At 41.4% G+C, this 15481-nt stretch overlaps 1 protein-coding gene across 1 annotated transcript in view; it reads left to right on the plus strand.

The window, feature by feature from the left end:
* Nucleotides 1-618: 618 nt before the first annotated feature.
* The window catches only part of LOC122793022 (potassium channel subfamily K member 1-like), a 66177-nt gene continuing 51314 nt past the window's right edge, over nucleotides 619-15481 (plus strand). The window contains exon 1 of the mRNA XM_044060670.1: nucleotides 619-1137. Coding sequence (XP_043916605.1) covers nucleotides 822-1137 — 316 coding nt within the window. The 5' untranslated portion in view covers nucleotides 619-821. The remainder of the gene's footprint in view (nucleotides 1138-15481) is intronic.

A 15481-nucleotide genomic window follows, 5' to 3' on the forward strand; every position in this document is an offset into this window, starting at 1 on the left:
GTGCAACAGTATCTATTAATTCCAGTATATAGCCTTTCCCAAATGTGTTGTTTCAGTTTTCTGCATTTCAGCATTTACATAAGATTTAGGCCGTGAAACTGCTATGCATATGTCTGGCTTTGGTTATACAAGTTCATTATTCTTGCAGACAAATGGCTGAGTGCTGTATGTTAAATTTGCAGTAGTTGAGCATGTATCATCATTTCACCTGGAAAAGAATTGCTAGGCACAGTGCCTGATTAAATAGGTTACATGGAAATTGTGACAGCCAGAGTGAGATTAAAATATAAAGGATCTAAATAAGGAATACTTCTTACACAGTGATACCTCTTTTTAGGTAACATAGACGAGTAAAGAATTATATAATCTCTTCTTCATTTTCAAAACCTAGACTGTCCAGCAGTGAAGTGTTTGTTTCCCTGCATTGCACAAGCCTTAGCAATATTGTTTTTCCTGCTTGTCACTTGGTTTATTTCAAGCAGGTGTGGCTAAAACCAAACCTCTGCAGTGACTCATAACAGTGGTAAATAGAATACAGCTCTTATGTCATCCTCACTGCTTTCAAAAGGCTGGCCCATCCCACACAGGTGGGTCTTTAGGGCTGCACGTAACAAGAAAAACCGGAAAAACAATATGCCTGTTGTCTTAGTTTTTTTTTTTTTAACATTTGGAACAAATGCAAATATTCATAGCTGACTGAAGAATGAAAGTTGATGTGTGCATTATTGGTCAACTTCATTTTTTTGCATTGTCCCACAGTCAGAAGAAAACGACTGTGCAGAGAAAACGTGTCTTAAACCTGTGAAAAATATTTGCAAAACATGCTGAAGATTCCTAAGTCCTGGAACTTCTGGATCTTAATGGTTAGTTACATAATTTTCCTTATCATTGGAACTGCCATATTCTCAGCCATTGAACGTCCATTTGAGGATGTATTACGACAGAAGATGAGGACTTTGAAGGGCCAGTTCCTACATGACCATGATTGTCTATCTGATGGCAAACTGGAGGAATTCTTGGAGAAAATTCTCAGTGCACATAACTATGGGATTTCTGCTTTGAAAAATAACTCTGGAGAGGTAAACTGGGATTTCACTTCTGCACTGTTCTTTACCAGTACAGTTCTAACCACAACAGGTAAGAAACATCACTGCTATTTGTCAGGTATGAAACACTTAAATATGGCTGCTCTGAAAAGGAGAAATAGCCACCTCTGTAGAAAAACAAGCGTGTGTTTAAAGCTTTATGCCTGCAGGATCAGTGAACGGACAAGGTTTTCAGTGTGTGGTAGGACAGACAAAATTTTCAGTGTGTGGTAGGGAACAAAGCAGAAGTCTACAAACTTGTAAAATTGTTCTTTGTTATGCAGTAACCTCCCTCCCTACCCCCCACACACATTACCAGACTAGTAAACAAACACAGGATGTGAGTAATTTCTCTGTTTTGTTTGTTAACCAGGGTAATACACTGGATCAGGTCCTTGACCATTTTCAAGTACAGCCCAAGTGAATGCCATTAACAAAACCAGTTACTAATTATGACAGATACAATTGAAATAAACATATAGTACATACAATGAGGCATAAATAAGAGAATTATCTTAAAAAATACAAATTCGAACACATTTGATATACAAATAATAATTGTAAATGTGATTGATTAAAATAATTATCGTCAGCCTGGTATTTGTACTATGAAATTTTGATGTAATGCCTAATGCTTTATGCAGAGCTACAGCAGAGTTTTTCAGAAAGTATTTTTCGCTTAAGCAAATCTAAGAGGAGCATTCACTGAGGAGTGGGTCCACACCTTTCAAATGCAATCTGGATGACTGGATGGGTAACCATAAATTCACCCAGAGGGTTCCCTGTTAGATAGGGGCAGTAGGTGCTGATCACTAAAATAAGGGTAGAACTTGGCTAGGCTTGTAAGGGCCCTAGAGAAATTAACCTATTAACTTCCTATGATCCTACGATATGTGTGTGTGTGTGTGTGTGTGTGTGTGTGTGTGTGTGTGTGTGTGTGTGTGTGTGTGTGTGTGTGTGTGTGTGTGTGTGTGTGTGTGTGTGTGTGCGTGTGTGTGTGTGTGTGTGCGCGTGTGTGTGTGTGTGTGTGCGCGTGTGTGTGTGTGTGTGTGTGTGTGTGTGTGTGTGTGTGTGTGTGTGTGTGTGTGTGTGTGTGTGCGCGTGTGTGTGAGTGTGTGAGTGTGTGTGCGTGTGTGTGTAATGGATCTATGTTGATCCATTAAAAGTACATTTAATCAAAACGTACATCAAACTCACTTTTGCGAAAGTGCATTTTATCGAAAATGCACTTTCGCAAAAAAAAAAAAAAAGCCAAAAAAATAAAACAGTACTCACATTTATGCAGGGGGGCAAGCCCCCCTGCACCCCCATGTGAGGGGCTGTTCCCCCCACACCCCACATACTTTAATATTCTCACTCCGAGACTGCACTACAGTGGAGAAAGGGAATATTCTCTTATTCCGCTGTACCTCGATCTAAACAACAGTTTGCTTAATTGTACAATCAACAGTACAGCTAATGTACAACTAAATCTACATGCTAACAACTGTTTGCTTAGTTACCTTTCAGCGAAAGTGCATTTCCAACAAAATGCACTTTTGCGAAAGTGAGTTTGATCATGTACGTTTTGATGAAACGTAGTTTCGATCATAAGACTATGACCCATATATATATATATATATATATATATATATATATATATATATATATATATATATATATGTATTGGGAGCATACGTCTCAACCTCTTAGCACAAGAAATCTTGACAAAGCCAAAAATAATGGGGGACAAAGGCAGAAAAATAGGGACAAATTTTTAGCATTGGTCTTATAGACTTAGAAAGTTACTAGAATAAAAAGTTTTGTGTTAGCTTACATTTTCTGAGGGATATAAAGTCTGAATCTCAAATGTCTGCCATTATTTAGTGACTTCAGTCCTTAATGATTTGACAGAAAACCACATATTTTATGAAGAATAGACCAAAAACATGATGCAAAAATCTGGGTCTTCTACAAAAATCTGGACAGTTTAGAGATATGATTAAGAGTAAGATTTTTGAACAAAATAATCTAATCCTCAGAGGATGTCCAGAAGGGCATTAATGGTTTGCTGTCGATCTTAATGTCTCATTGTTTAGAAAATTGATATTCCAACCATTCAGCATAAAGGACTATATGTATATATATATATATATATATATATATATATATATATATATATAGCTAGATAGATTCATAGGTTCATAGGTAGGTACTAGGCTATCGGCCCAAGGGCCTAAGTAAGCCTAGCCAACAAGGTTCCCAGGCTTACGCCACCCAAGAAAGTTATTTTCCTGTGCCCCTGTCAAGCAGAGCCACGGAAGTGATCCCTGGGGTGTATTTCCTATTTCCCATCCACTCATCAAGATTTTTGTTGAAGAGTGCTAATGGGGAACTTTGCTTGACATAGATGGGGAGCTTGTTCCAGAGTATGGGAAGTCTGTGGGGCAGGAATCTATCCCTCCAGCATGTCCTGTTTATTGCGGTGACAAGGTTTAGGTCCCTAAAACATGTAGCTTGGAGGGATTGGGATTTCTTTAGGTGTAGCATGTCCAACAGCTCTGGGTTTGACATAGCTTTATATGTTAGGTAGAGATCACCTCGGAGTAGGCGATATGCTATGGAGTAAAGCTGGAGTTTTTTTGAGACGGTCAGTGTAGGCATCTGTTTGAGGCCAGTAATCTTCTCTGTGAGGTACTTCTGTGGCCTTTCTAGCTGCTGCAGATGTCTTGTGAGGTACATTCCAAAATGGGCATTGTACTCTATAATGGGTCTAATGAGTGTCAAGTAGAATGGAACAATGACCACATTTTTCCTGGATGAGAACCCTTTTGTGATGAGATGTGCCATGTAGAAGGATTTCCTCACTACTGTGGCAATGTCATTATCAAAGGAGAGACTACTGTCCACCTGGGTCCCAAGGTCTCATATCACACATTCAGCAGTAAGTAGACTGCTGCCTATGTGGTAGTTCATGGGTACAGAGTTTTTACCAAAGGGGATGACAATGCACATTTTGGCATTGAACTTGAGGCCATGGCTCTGACACCAGGCATCTGTCTCAGTGAGGCCCTTCTGTAGGATGTCCACATCATCTGGTGACTCAACTATGGCTCCTAGTTTGCAGCCATCTGCAAACCTTGTTAGCCAGAGGCCTTCTGTGTTAGCCTGTGCTTCAGAGAAGTAGATACCAAACAGGAGAGGTCCCAGGACTGAACGCTGTGGTACTCCACTTGTCACTGGTTTGAAGTCAGATTTGGAGTCTGCAACTTTTACAGTGTGGGTTCTGTCAGTGAGCCAGTTGGCAACCCATCTTGTGATGTAGGGATTTATACCTAGTTTGGTGAGTTTAGCTATAATTCCAGAATGGGGGATGGTGTCGAAAGCCTTGGCGAGGTCAAGATAGGCTGTGTGAACCACCTTACCCTCATCTACGGCTTTGGTAACTGCCTCAAACAAGTTGATCAGGTTCCAGAGGCATGATCTGCCTTTCACAAATCCGAACTGGGTGGGGTCCAGAGTTTGGAGGTTACCAATGTCTTTGTTTATGAGTCCGTTCCATGGCCTAGCAGACCAAGCTCATCAGGCTAATAGGGTTATAGTTCCCGGGATCAGTATTGGCTCCCCCTTCATGGAGTGGGATAACTGTTGCTGTGCACCATTCAGTGGGCACAAAGCCTGATGTAAAGCTATGATTGAACACGGTGCTTAGGTGGGGAGCTAGTTCATTCTGAAGTTTGTGTAAAACGTGGCCTGAGATGTTGTCCATTCCCATGGATGCTGTGTTTTTGGCTTTAGAGAGTGCAGCTTTTACCTGAATAGTTGTGATTACAGGGACTCTGCATTCTTCCTGTATAGATATGGGCCCTTTAGGGCTGAGGGGGGGGGGGGTAAAGTTAGCAATGAACCTATCTGCCAGGATGTTGGCAATATCAGTTGGTTCTGTAATTTTCATGCCATTGTGCTGTAACTCAGAGCAGATCTGGGTGTTGCCATTGAGATTCTTGACATAGCTATAGAATGCTTTGTGGTTGTCAGAATCAGTGGCAATTTTGTTTTTGTAGCTAGCTTTGGAGGATGTTATAAGGAATCTCAGCTTCTTACTGAGGCTGACCAGGGAGCTCCTCCACTCATAGGGTTTCTTCCTTCTGTTGTAGAGTTTATTTATGGCAGGGGACCACCAGATTGGCTTCCTTTTTTTGGATGATAGCGTCTTGGTTCTGTTTGGGATAGCACGATCCATGCACTCGTGTAAGTGCTTATGGAGTGCATTTGTGTAGGATTCAGCAGTCGTAACTGTATTGTCCATCTGCATGGGTGTCATGAAGTTCGCTTTGGAGAAATTTTTTACTATGGTTTCCTTAATGGGGGGGTGGGGGTGGGATGTGGATATCTAGGGTGATTAGCTTATGGTCGGATCTGGCCAACGAGGAGTTGACTTTAGGTGTGGAACACCAGTCACTCATGTTGGTAATGACTAGGTCTAGGATATTGTTGCCCCTGGTGGAGGTATGGATAAGCTGATCCAGGGCATTGGAATTTATGAATTCCAGAAAGCGTTGAATGAAGGAGTTGGTACATGAGTAGTTTTCCCAGTTAATGGTGGGGTAGTTGAAATCGCCCATTATTAGGGTGTTTGGTTGAACCCTAATATTTTCCAGTATATCAAGAAAACAGGAGTGGGAATCCTGGGGCATGGTGTGGGATCTGTAGCAAGCTACAGTTTGGATTGCAGTTTTGCCCAGAGTTAGTTGCACTTGGATGCATTATGCTGAGCAACTAGCCTGGAGGTGTGGATATCCTTAATGAATGTGGATATCCACACCTCCACCTTTGGTGTTCCGGTCCAGGTTAGATGGCTGAAAAGTGTGGTATGAGTTATGCCTGTTAATGCAAGGGTGCTCTCTGGAGCCTTGAACCAGGTCTCAGTCACTGCACAGATATCAATGTTTTCTATTTTAAGGAGTGCCTCGAGTGAGTGCATTTTGAGATTTAGACTTCTAGCATTGAGTAGCATTACCCTCAGTTTTTGCTTGCCTGTTCCTGTTATGGTGGTGAATTTGTCATTTGAACCTTGCCTAAAAAAGGCACTATAAAAAAAGGCAGCAAGAGCCTTAGCCAGTATCCAGAATCCCAGGGGTGACAGCTGCAGGCCATCTCTGGCAAAACATCATGGTCTGTCCACCATGTCATCCCAGGCAGACAGATACTAGATCCCCTTAGAATGACACCAGAAGCTTTGCCAATTGTTGAAGTCGATCATTTTGTCCGTGTACTGCTGTATCATTCTGGGCAATTGCAGGAGGCTACTCAGGGCTAGGGTCATACTTGCCTGGGCTACAAGATTGGAGAGCTCTTCCTTGTCTCTTTTCATGTAGTCCAGGGAGGCACATCTCAGGTCATTCACACCAACATGGACAATGACAGAGTCATATTTGTACTTGTTGTGGAGTGACCTGAGTGTGTGGGTTATGTGGTGGATCCTGGCACCTGACAGGCAGCTGACAGTAACCTTCTCCTTGTTTAGCCTGGTGAGTGAGACATCAGTGTGCCTGACTATAGAGTCACCTATGACTAGTGTGTTGGGTACGTTGTTTTGCCTTATGGACTGTGGTTGAGTGGCACACTGAGTCTTTGGGCTATGTGTCATTTGGGTTGTGTTGGGGGGGTGGAGGTTGCTTGCATTTCTGCTTTGGAGGTGTCTGTTGCTTGAGCAGATTATTACTGAGAGCCTCCGTGAATGTTTTTGTGTTTCTATGTGTGGATTTTGGTGGTGTAGGTTTAGTGGGACTATGTGATGAGTGTGGTGTGGTGCAAGTGTTAACCTTCTCCTCTTGACTGTCAAGTTCATTCTTGGTTGGAGAGAGCTTTACCTCCAGTTTGGCTAGATACGTGCATGTCTCACAGGTTGTAGTGTTGGGTGGTAGGAGGAGAGGGTTGTCTGTGTACATGAGGCAATTGCTACATTTCCCCAAGAGGCCCAGATTCATCAGACAGACAGGAGAGAACACCGGGAACTGACCCTTGGACATTCCTGAATGAAAAACTGTTTTCCTCTGGACAAGTGAGGAAAGTGAGTACAAGATCTGTTTTTCTCTAAGCAAGTGAGGAAAGTAAGTACAAAAACTGTTTTCCTCTAGGTAAAGAGGAAGGTTGAGTGCTGTAGTAAATTGTAGATTATTTAGTGCTTACAACAAGTTCTGAACAAGTGCTGAGCAAGAATAAGCAAATTCAAGTGCTAAAACTAATAATCTGTATCTGGACTAGACTAGTTACAGGAACGAAACAAGTGCAAATGCAGGCTTTTAAATCATAAAGTTGAGAGAGATGGAAAAATTGCCCAAACGGCCAGTAGCTACAATTTCTGGGCCAGAAACCACTCCTTATGTGGTAGACAGGTTACCTAGTGCTTACCACTCCCACTGATAAGCTAGCAGGCTTCCCTCCAACACAGAAAGGTTTGTGGGACTCAGGAGCTTACAAACAGTCCTGGATACAACAAATCTGTATTTGGACTAGACTAGTTACAGAAAAGGTGAGAACAAGTTAGATAGATAGATATAGTGACTGATATGGGAGACATTGCCTATGGTGACCCATTAGATTGGGGATGACACATATGGATGGGGAACAAGGTAACATGAGTGGGAAGGGCCAGCCTGACTGGCCCAGAGAGAACCCAGCCAGATGTCAGTCACCTCCATGACTGATATCATGGTAGGCCATGCCTTTGGTGACCTGACTGATGGGGAAAGACAACAATGAGACTCAATAAGCTGTACAAGGAGATGCTCCAGGGTACCAATGTAAGCATCCATTCTCTAGTCCACCTCAGTCCTCACCAGCCACTGCAGTTCAGTATGTGTAACTCAAGGGAGGTGAGGCTCCTCCACACCACCCTCAGACTCTGAGAGGTGGTCACAAAGGCTATCAGGAAGCCCTCCATGTCACCTTCTATAAAGTGACCTTCATCACTTTGTAGAGAGGTAGGACTGAGGGCTGATGGAGAGCCAACAGTAGCCATGATGGCCTGTGGAGAGAGTAGTGGTTGCTGCTTCACCAAAGTCATCTCCATGGCTGATCTAGTAGAAAATAAAATTAATGGAGAAAACCACGAAAATGACAAAAAAAGAAAGAAAGAAACCTCACACTCCTTCCACAAGTGTTCCCTATGGTCCATATGCAGCAGAAGTAGGAAAATCTTATACTTCCTTCTTCACCGTTTTGGAGTCCTGCTGAACTCAGTGTCTGGAGGGGCCTCATATACTCTGCAGGTCTAAATAATGAGAAAATTGGTAACCTAATACACAAGGCCATATATACTGAACACCATGTGACATCCATTGACAGGTGGCAGGGTAACATTAGTGCAATGCAGAGTAACAGTAGCCAGACTTCAGGTGACTGGGCATACAAGCATACCATACATGACCTTCTAGCCTGACAACAAGCAGACATGAGCTATTATTAAAAAGTTTAACAGCTCTTTATCAGCTATTTCTGCTTCTGGAGTGTGTTTTTTTTTATTTTCTACTGCCATATAGCATAGCCAGACTGACAGTAGACTGGACAACTACTAATGGACCTCAGGACTGCAGTGACTATACAAGAGTGCATGGAGGTAACAGATACAGTAAATGAGTAGAAATATGTGTGAGGTAAAACAGCACAGGCATACTCTCAACTGTCCAGATTTTCACAGAATGTCCAGATTTTTGCCTCATATTTTCAATCTGTTCCTCATAAAATTTAGGTTTTCTGACAAATTAATGGCAAATCATCGAGAACTGAAGTCAGAAAATAATGACATGCAATTGAATTTCAGATTTCCTACCTTTCAAAAAATCCATGCTAATGGAAAACCTGTTATTCTATCAACTTTCTAAGTTTGTAAGAGCAATATTTGAAAATTGTCCCTATTTATGGGCTTCTCCCCCATTTATGTATGGCTTTGTCTATATTTCTTACTCTAAGAGGTTGAGAGTTATGAGCATAGGGCATGACAGGGGATTCACATGCTCCTGGACAGGGCCAACGTGACGGAGCAAAGATGGCAGAGAGCCTGATAAAGCACAGAGAACACAATTGGGTCTAGTCAGTGTACATGCACACAGTCTACATGATATGCTGTGCAGGATGTGGGGCCTCCAGTGCACCAGCCATAGTTGCATCCTACCACCTATTTCCATGGATTACATGACCACTGTTGCAACACTATCTCACAGCAGCTGAATGACCACAGGAGTGGTGCTGAGGACAATACTGAGTCAATCACTGGCTGGCTTCAACAGCTCTGCACTGATCTACATGTGTAACCCACAGGTATAGGACTAGAAGAATGGCAACTGCTGAAAAAGTTCACCACACAGGAGACAGAGGTGTAACCACATGTACTATGAACTCTCATACCCTGCAATGGCTTGACTGTGGGAACTGTGCTGGGGACAACAGCCAGGATGTCTGTAAAGGATGCATCAGGTTAATAACAGCTTTTACTACTATTGCAGGACACTGATTTGCAGTGGTGAATGGTTTACTTTGTTAAACATAAATGCCTGTCAGCCTGGGACATCAAGGCTGCAACACAACAACCTACACCACAATGTATGCATTTTTCAAAAGGCTAGGTGTACGTATGGCATGTAGCAGTCAGAGTGCCACAAAATTCCCACAGATGTGTTATCTATATGCAAAGGTTTGATTTGTAGATGAGTCAGCACAGGAGGTTGAAACGTGCCTGATATCAGAGCATGACCAGTGGTTGATGATAATGGCATCATGCACAAGGCACAGTCTGATGACATCATGGTATTGTACATGCTAACAACAGAGGAAACACTCACGTTACCCACAGCTGAGATGACAGTGGAGGGGAGGGATGAACCTCCAGCTTTCCCTAGTTTCAGTGCAAGTGACTGGCCACAGTGGCCATGCTAGAGGATGGATGCACACTGCAAGATCACAAGCCAGGCTTATACTGGTGGCACACACCCTCCCAGAGACAGCTGCACTGTCCACACTGTCTAAGACCACCTCTGTCCTGCTTTTGGACATTCCCAGGATCATAGCTAATGCTCTTACAAAATTACAAAGTTATAAATATAGCCGTAGACCTCACCAGAGATCATTATAGGCCACCTTCCATCTAACCAATGACCAAAAGACCTTATCCCCAAACATGTATCCAATCTAGTTTTAAACTCTACTATACTATCAAATTCCCTCAATCACAACTGTAAACAATTCCATCTCCTACCTACTCTATTTTGAAAATAATTATTTCCTAATTTTGAACTCTACTTCTTTATATCAACCAACAACTGATTATTCCCAGTATACTTACTGTGAGAAATAAAATGTATTCCAAGTAAACAAGCAACTTCACTTCTCAAACATTTAGAGATCCAAATCAAGTCCCCCCCCCCCCAGATCTGTTTAATAAACTGTATGATATGTAAGTTGTTTAACCTCTCTTCATATGGCATATTTTTTAAGACTCTAATATTTTTTGTAAAGAACATCTGGAGTTTCTCCAATCTAATTATATCAGTTTTAGAACAAACTCAAAAGGCTGAGCCATAATCCAATAAAGGTCTTATAACAGACTTAAAAATTGCTATCATTTCATTTCTCAAGGTAATTGTCCTCATGAAAGCCTTTAGGGCTTCATGTGTCCTCCTCAGAATTTTATTGGCATGTTGTTCAAACATTATCATTTATTAAAATTCCAAATCATTATAACTTGGGCTATCCCGAACAATTACAACATCCAAGCTATAGGGATATAAATTATTTTGGTTCCATAAATACACTATCATACATTTTGTTAAATTAAATTTCATCACATTAAAGTGTAACCAACTAAGTACAAAATGTAAATATGCAGGAATTATATATTGGTCCAATACATTATTGACCACCTTTGCAACCTTAATATCTTCAACAAATTGTTCAAACCAGAAGTGCTGCCTAAGGGGGAGGGTAGGCATAAATGTATTGAAAAGTAAGGGCCTTAAAACCAACTCTTGAGTTACATCCTGTAGAATTTTAAATGTTTTTGATCTATAATCTTAAATATATAGTCACTATTGCAGACTTATCAAATATTCTCCCAATAGTCCAGTTTGTAATACAATCATTAAATTGCCATTTCAATAATACTTTAATAGTTTTATCATGCTGAACTGTATCAAAGGCCTTAGACAAATCCGAGTAAATACCATCAGCATTCATGACCATATCCAAGGCCTTAACAACTTTTGACTAAAATGAAACATGCTTAGTAGTGGTGACATTCTTAATGAAAATCCATGTTGATGGATGTTATAGTATTTGTTCTCATCTTTATCCAAGAGTAACGAGACAAAAACTCATCAGAGCTCTTCCACATAATACAGGTTAAACTAATGCACCTATAGGTTTCAACAATAGATGCATCACCACCCTTATTAACAGGGATCATTACAGCAATTTTCCATTGATTGGGCATAAAGTCATATTCCAAAGATAACTGAAATAAGTGCAGCGAAATATTCATTATATTAAATGAAATCTATAATGGAGGACATAAAAACACTTATTCTATCAGGGCAGGGGCTGAATCTGATTTCATTTTAGCTAATGCCTTTCCTACCATTTCTTTTTGTAAAACAGAACAATTGCCCTTAGCCTCAATTATATCTATCCTAAACTTTTGATTTGAATCATCTTCCCCTAAAGATTTACCGAAATAATTGGCAAACCATTCAGCCAGAGTCTAACATTAGTTATTAAAGTTCCATCTCTTTGCAAGTTAATGTTTGCATTAGTCACCTTATTTACTTGCATAATATATATTTTTTTTATCAGATACTGTACATCAAAAATTACTGTACATCAAAAATTAATTTCATATCTTCATTTTGCTTTCCTACCATATTGCCATATGTTGGTAATGTCTTTTATAAGGAAAATGTTATTTTTCTCAGAAGGATTAAATATAAACCTTTCCCAACATCTTTTGTTATTCTTTATCATGGCTTCTACCTTAGGAATGAACCATGAGGCTTATTTATACAAACAACATAAGAAGTTTTCTTAACTGGTACAAATTTGTCTATTAAAAGATTGGTTAATTAAAAGCTATCCCACATTTCTTCTATATTCAGGATACAAAATTCTTCTCTCCAATTCTAGTTTTCCAAAAAATATTTATAGAGATAAAATCATCCCTATAATAATTATTTTCTGGAATACTACCATAAGAATTAACATAAATCATTCACTTTATTATACACCTAATCACAGCATGATATGAAGTACTTAAAGAATTTAAAATAGGTGAGATATGATAACGTCTTGTGGGAAATGTGATCCCTGTTTTTCTCCAACCTACTAGCTGTGTGCATGTCTGTTGCATCTTCCACCCAGGACCATTTCACCCATGTCAACATCACAGCTCCCTGTCACTGCCACTGTGCCCCACCTGTGCTAATGATAATGAATGAATGTACCCTGCCCACCTTTCTGGCCTGATTGGGCATGATAATATCTAATGTACAATATGGCCAGTCAATGTACTGTAATATATAGCCTGGCTATGTTATCGCATACATCGGTTTTACTCTGCTGGAAATGTGACCTCCCACTGTTGTGGAGTGACATCCCGTCTTTGCCAGCATCACAAAATATTGCACCTGCCTCTGTGTGCAGCAAGTTTTCCAATGAATCCTCACTGACTCCCCTCCTCTGTTGTTGCTTCTGGGTAGTGCTACAGTGCCCCCATGCTGTAACTACTTTTGTAGCATCATGTGATGCAACATGGTACAGACCCCAAAAATCTTGCTGCAGGCTTCTGAAGCACCACCAGATATATCAGAGAAGTGGGTCATTCAGAATTTAAACACATGTTCAGTGACATTACATGACTGTGACAGTGTGGTGCCACAAGCCATTTCCACTGTAGACTGAGAGCTGTAGATAGAGCTCATAAGCCACAGTTCCAGGGTGTATACAGCATCACATGCAATACACAACAGTGGACACCATTATGAGTGGTTTTCTACCTATGGTCATGTGACCACAATATAAAGGATTCTGTGAATGGCCTGAGTACCGGCTTCATCCCAGCCGAGTGGAGGACAGCCACTATCATCCCTTTACACAAAGGTGGAGTGTCCAGCAGTCCAGGAAATTATAGACCCATCAGCCTAACTAGCCTGATCTGCAAGGCCATGGAGTGGATTATAATGGACTTCATTAATGAGAACATTGGCAACCTCCAGACACTCAATCCCACGCAGTTTGGTTTCATCAAGGGGAGGTCATGCCTGTTAAATTTGGTTGACTTCTTTGAGACAGTCACCAAGGCCATGGACAAGGGGAAGATAGTGCACACCACCTGCCTTGACCGGGCCAAAGCCTTTGATACTGTTCCCCACTCAGGTATAATAGATAAACTCTCTCAACTAGGCATCAATCCATATGTTACCAGATGGGTAGGAAACTGGATCACTGCTAGAACCCACCTAGTCAAAATAGGGGAAACCACCTCAAGTAGTAGACCCGTAATGAGTGGTGTACCCCAGGGATCGGTCTTGGGGCCTCTGCTGTTTGGGATATAGTATTTTTTTTCTATGTGAGAAATTAATACTACTAGGTAAATGTTTTGCACCTTATATTGTTATTATACTCTGACATATGTCATTACCTGTCAGACTGTGTCTTTGCTATAAATATGCTGGTTTTTCTTCCTCTGAAATGCTAGATTATACTCTTATATTATGTGAAATTTTGCTTGTCTGAATATATGGAGCCTTCCTAGTGATATTGTACTCTGACATATAGGTCATTTCTCCTGTTGAACTGTGTCTTTACTATAATTATACTATTTATTTTTTCATTTGATATGCTAGATTGTACTCTTATATTATGTAAATCTCATACGTCTGAATATTATAGGTTCATAGGTTCATAGGTAGGTACTAAGCTATCGGCCCAAGGGCCTACATAAGCCTAGCCAGCAAAGTTCCATAGCTTACACCACCCAAGAAAGTTATTTTCCATCTGCCACTGTCCAGCAGAGACACAGAAGTGATCCCCGGGGTGTATTTCCTATTTCCCACCCACTCATCAAGATTTTTCTTGAAGAGTGCTAATGAAGAATTTTGCTTGACATAGATGGGTAGCTTGTTCCAGAGTATAGGAAGTCTCTGGGACAGGAATCTATCCCTCCAGCATGTCCTGTTTATTGTGGTGACAAGGTTTAGGTCCCTAGAGTGTGTAGCTCGGAGGGATTGGGATTTCTTTAGGTGTAGCATGTCCAACAGCTCTGGGTTTGACATAGCTTTATATGTTAGGCAGAGATCACCTCTGAGTAGGCAATATGCTACGGAGTAAAGCTAGAGTTTTTTTAGGCAGTCAGTGTAGGGCATTTGTTTGAGGCCAGTAATCCTCTTTGTGAGGTACTTCTGTGGCCTTTCCAGCTGCTGCAGATGTCTTGTGAGGTACATTCCAAAAGAGGCATTGTACTCTATAATGGGTCTAATGAGTGATGAGTAGAGGGGAACAATGACCTCTTTTTTCCTGGATGAGAACCCTTTTATGATGAGGTGTGCCACATAGAAGGACTTCCGGACTACTGTGGCGATGTGACTATCAAAGGAGAGACTACTGCCCACCTCTTCTCTTATCATGCATTCAGTGTTAAGTAGATTGCTGCCTATGTGGTAGTTCATGGGTGCAGAGTTTTTACCAAAGGGGATGACACTGCACTTTTTGGCATTGAGCTTGAGGCCATGGCTCTGACACCAGGCATCTGTCTCAGTGAGGCCCTTCTGTAGGATGTCCACATCATTTGTGGACTTGACCATGGCTCCTAGTTTGCAGTCATCTGCGAACTTCGTTAGCCAGAGGCCTTCAGTGTTAGTGTGTACTTCAGAGAAGTAGATACCAAACAGGAGAGGTCCCAGTGCGGAACCCTGTGGTACTCCACTTGACACTGCTTTGAGGTCAGATTTGGAGTCTGCAACTTTTACAGTGTAGGTTCTGTCAGAGAGCCAGTTGGCAACCCATCTTGTGACATAGGGATTTATACCTAGTTTAGTGAGTTTAGCTATAATTCCAGAATGGGGGATGGTGTCGAAAAGCCTTTCCGAGGTCAAGATAGGCTGTGTGAACCACCTTACCCTCATCCACGGCTTTGGTGACTGCCTCAAAGAAGTCGATCAGGTTCAGAAAGCATGATCTGCTTTTCACAAACCCAAACTGGGTGGGATCCAGAATTTGGAGGTTACCAATGTCTTTGTTTATGAGTTCCATGATGATACGTTCCATGGCCTTGCAGACGAGGCTCGTCAGGCTAATAGGTCGATAGTTCCCGGGATCAGTGGTGGCTCCACCTTTGTGGAGTGGGATAACTGTTGCTGTGCACCATTCAG

The sequence above is a fragment of the Protopterus annectens genome, chromosome 2.part0, assembly GCF_019279795.1.
Source record: "Protopterus annectens isolate FY-2018-M chromosome 2.part0, PAN1.0, whole genome shotgun sequence".
In the NCBI taxonomy this organism is placed as follows: domain Eukaryota; kingdom Metazoa; phylum Chordata; order Ceratodontiformes; family Protopteridae; genus Protopterus; species Protopterus annectens.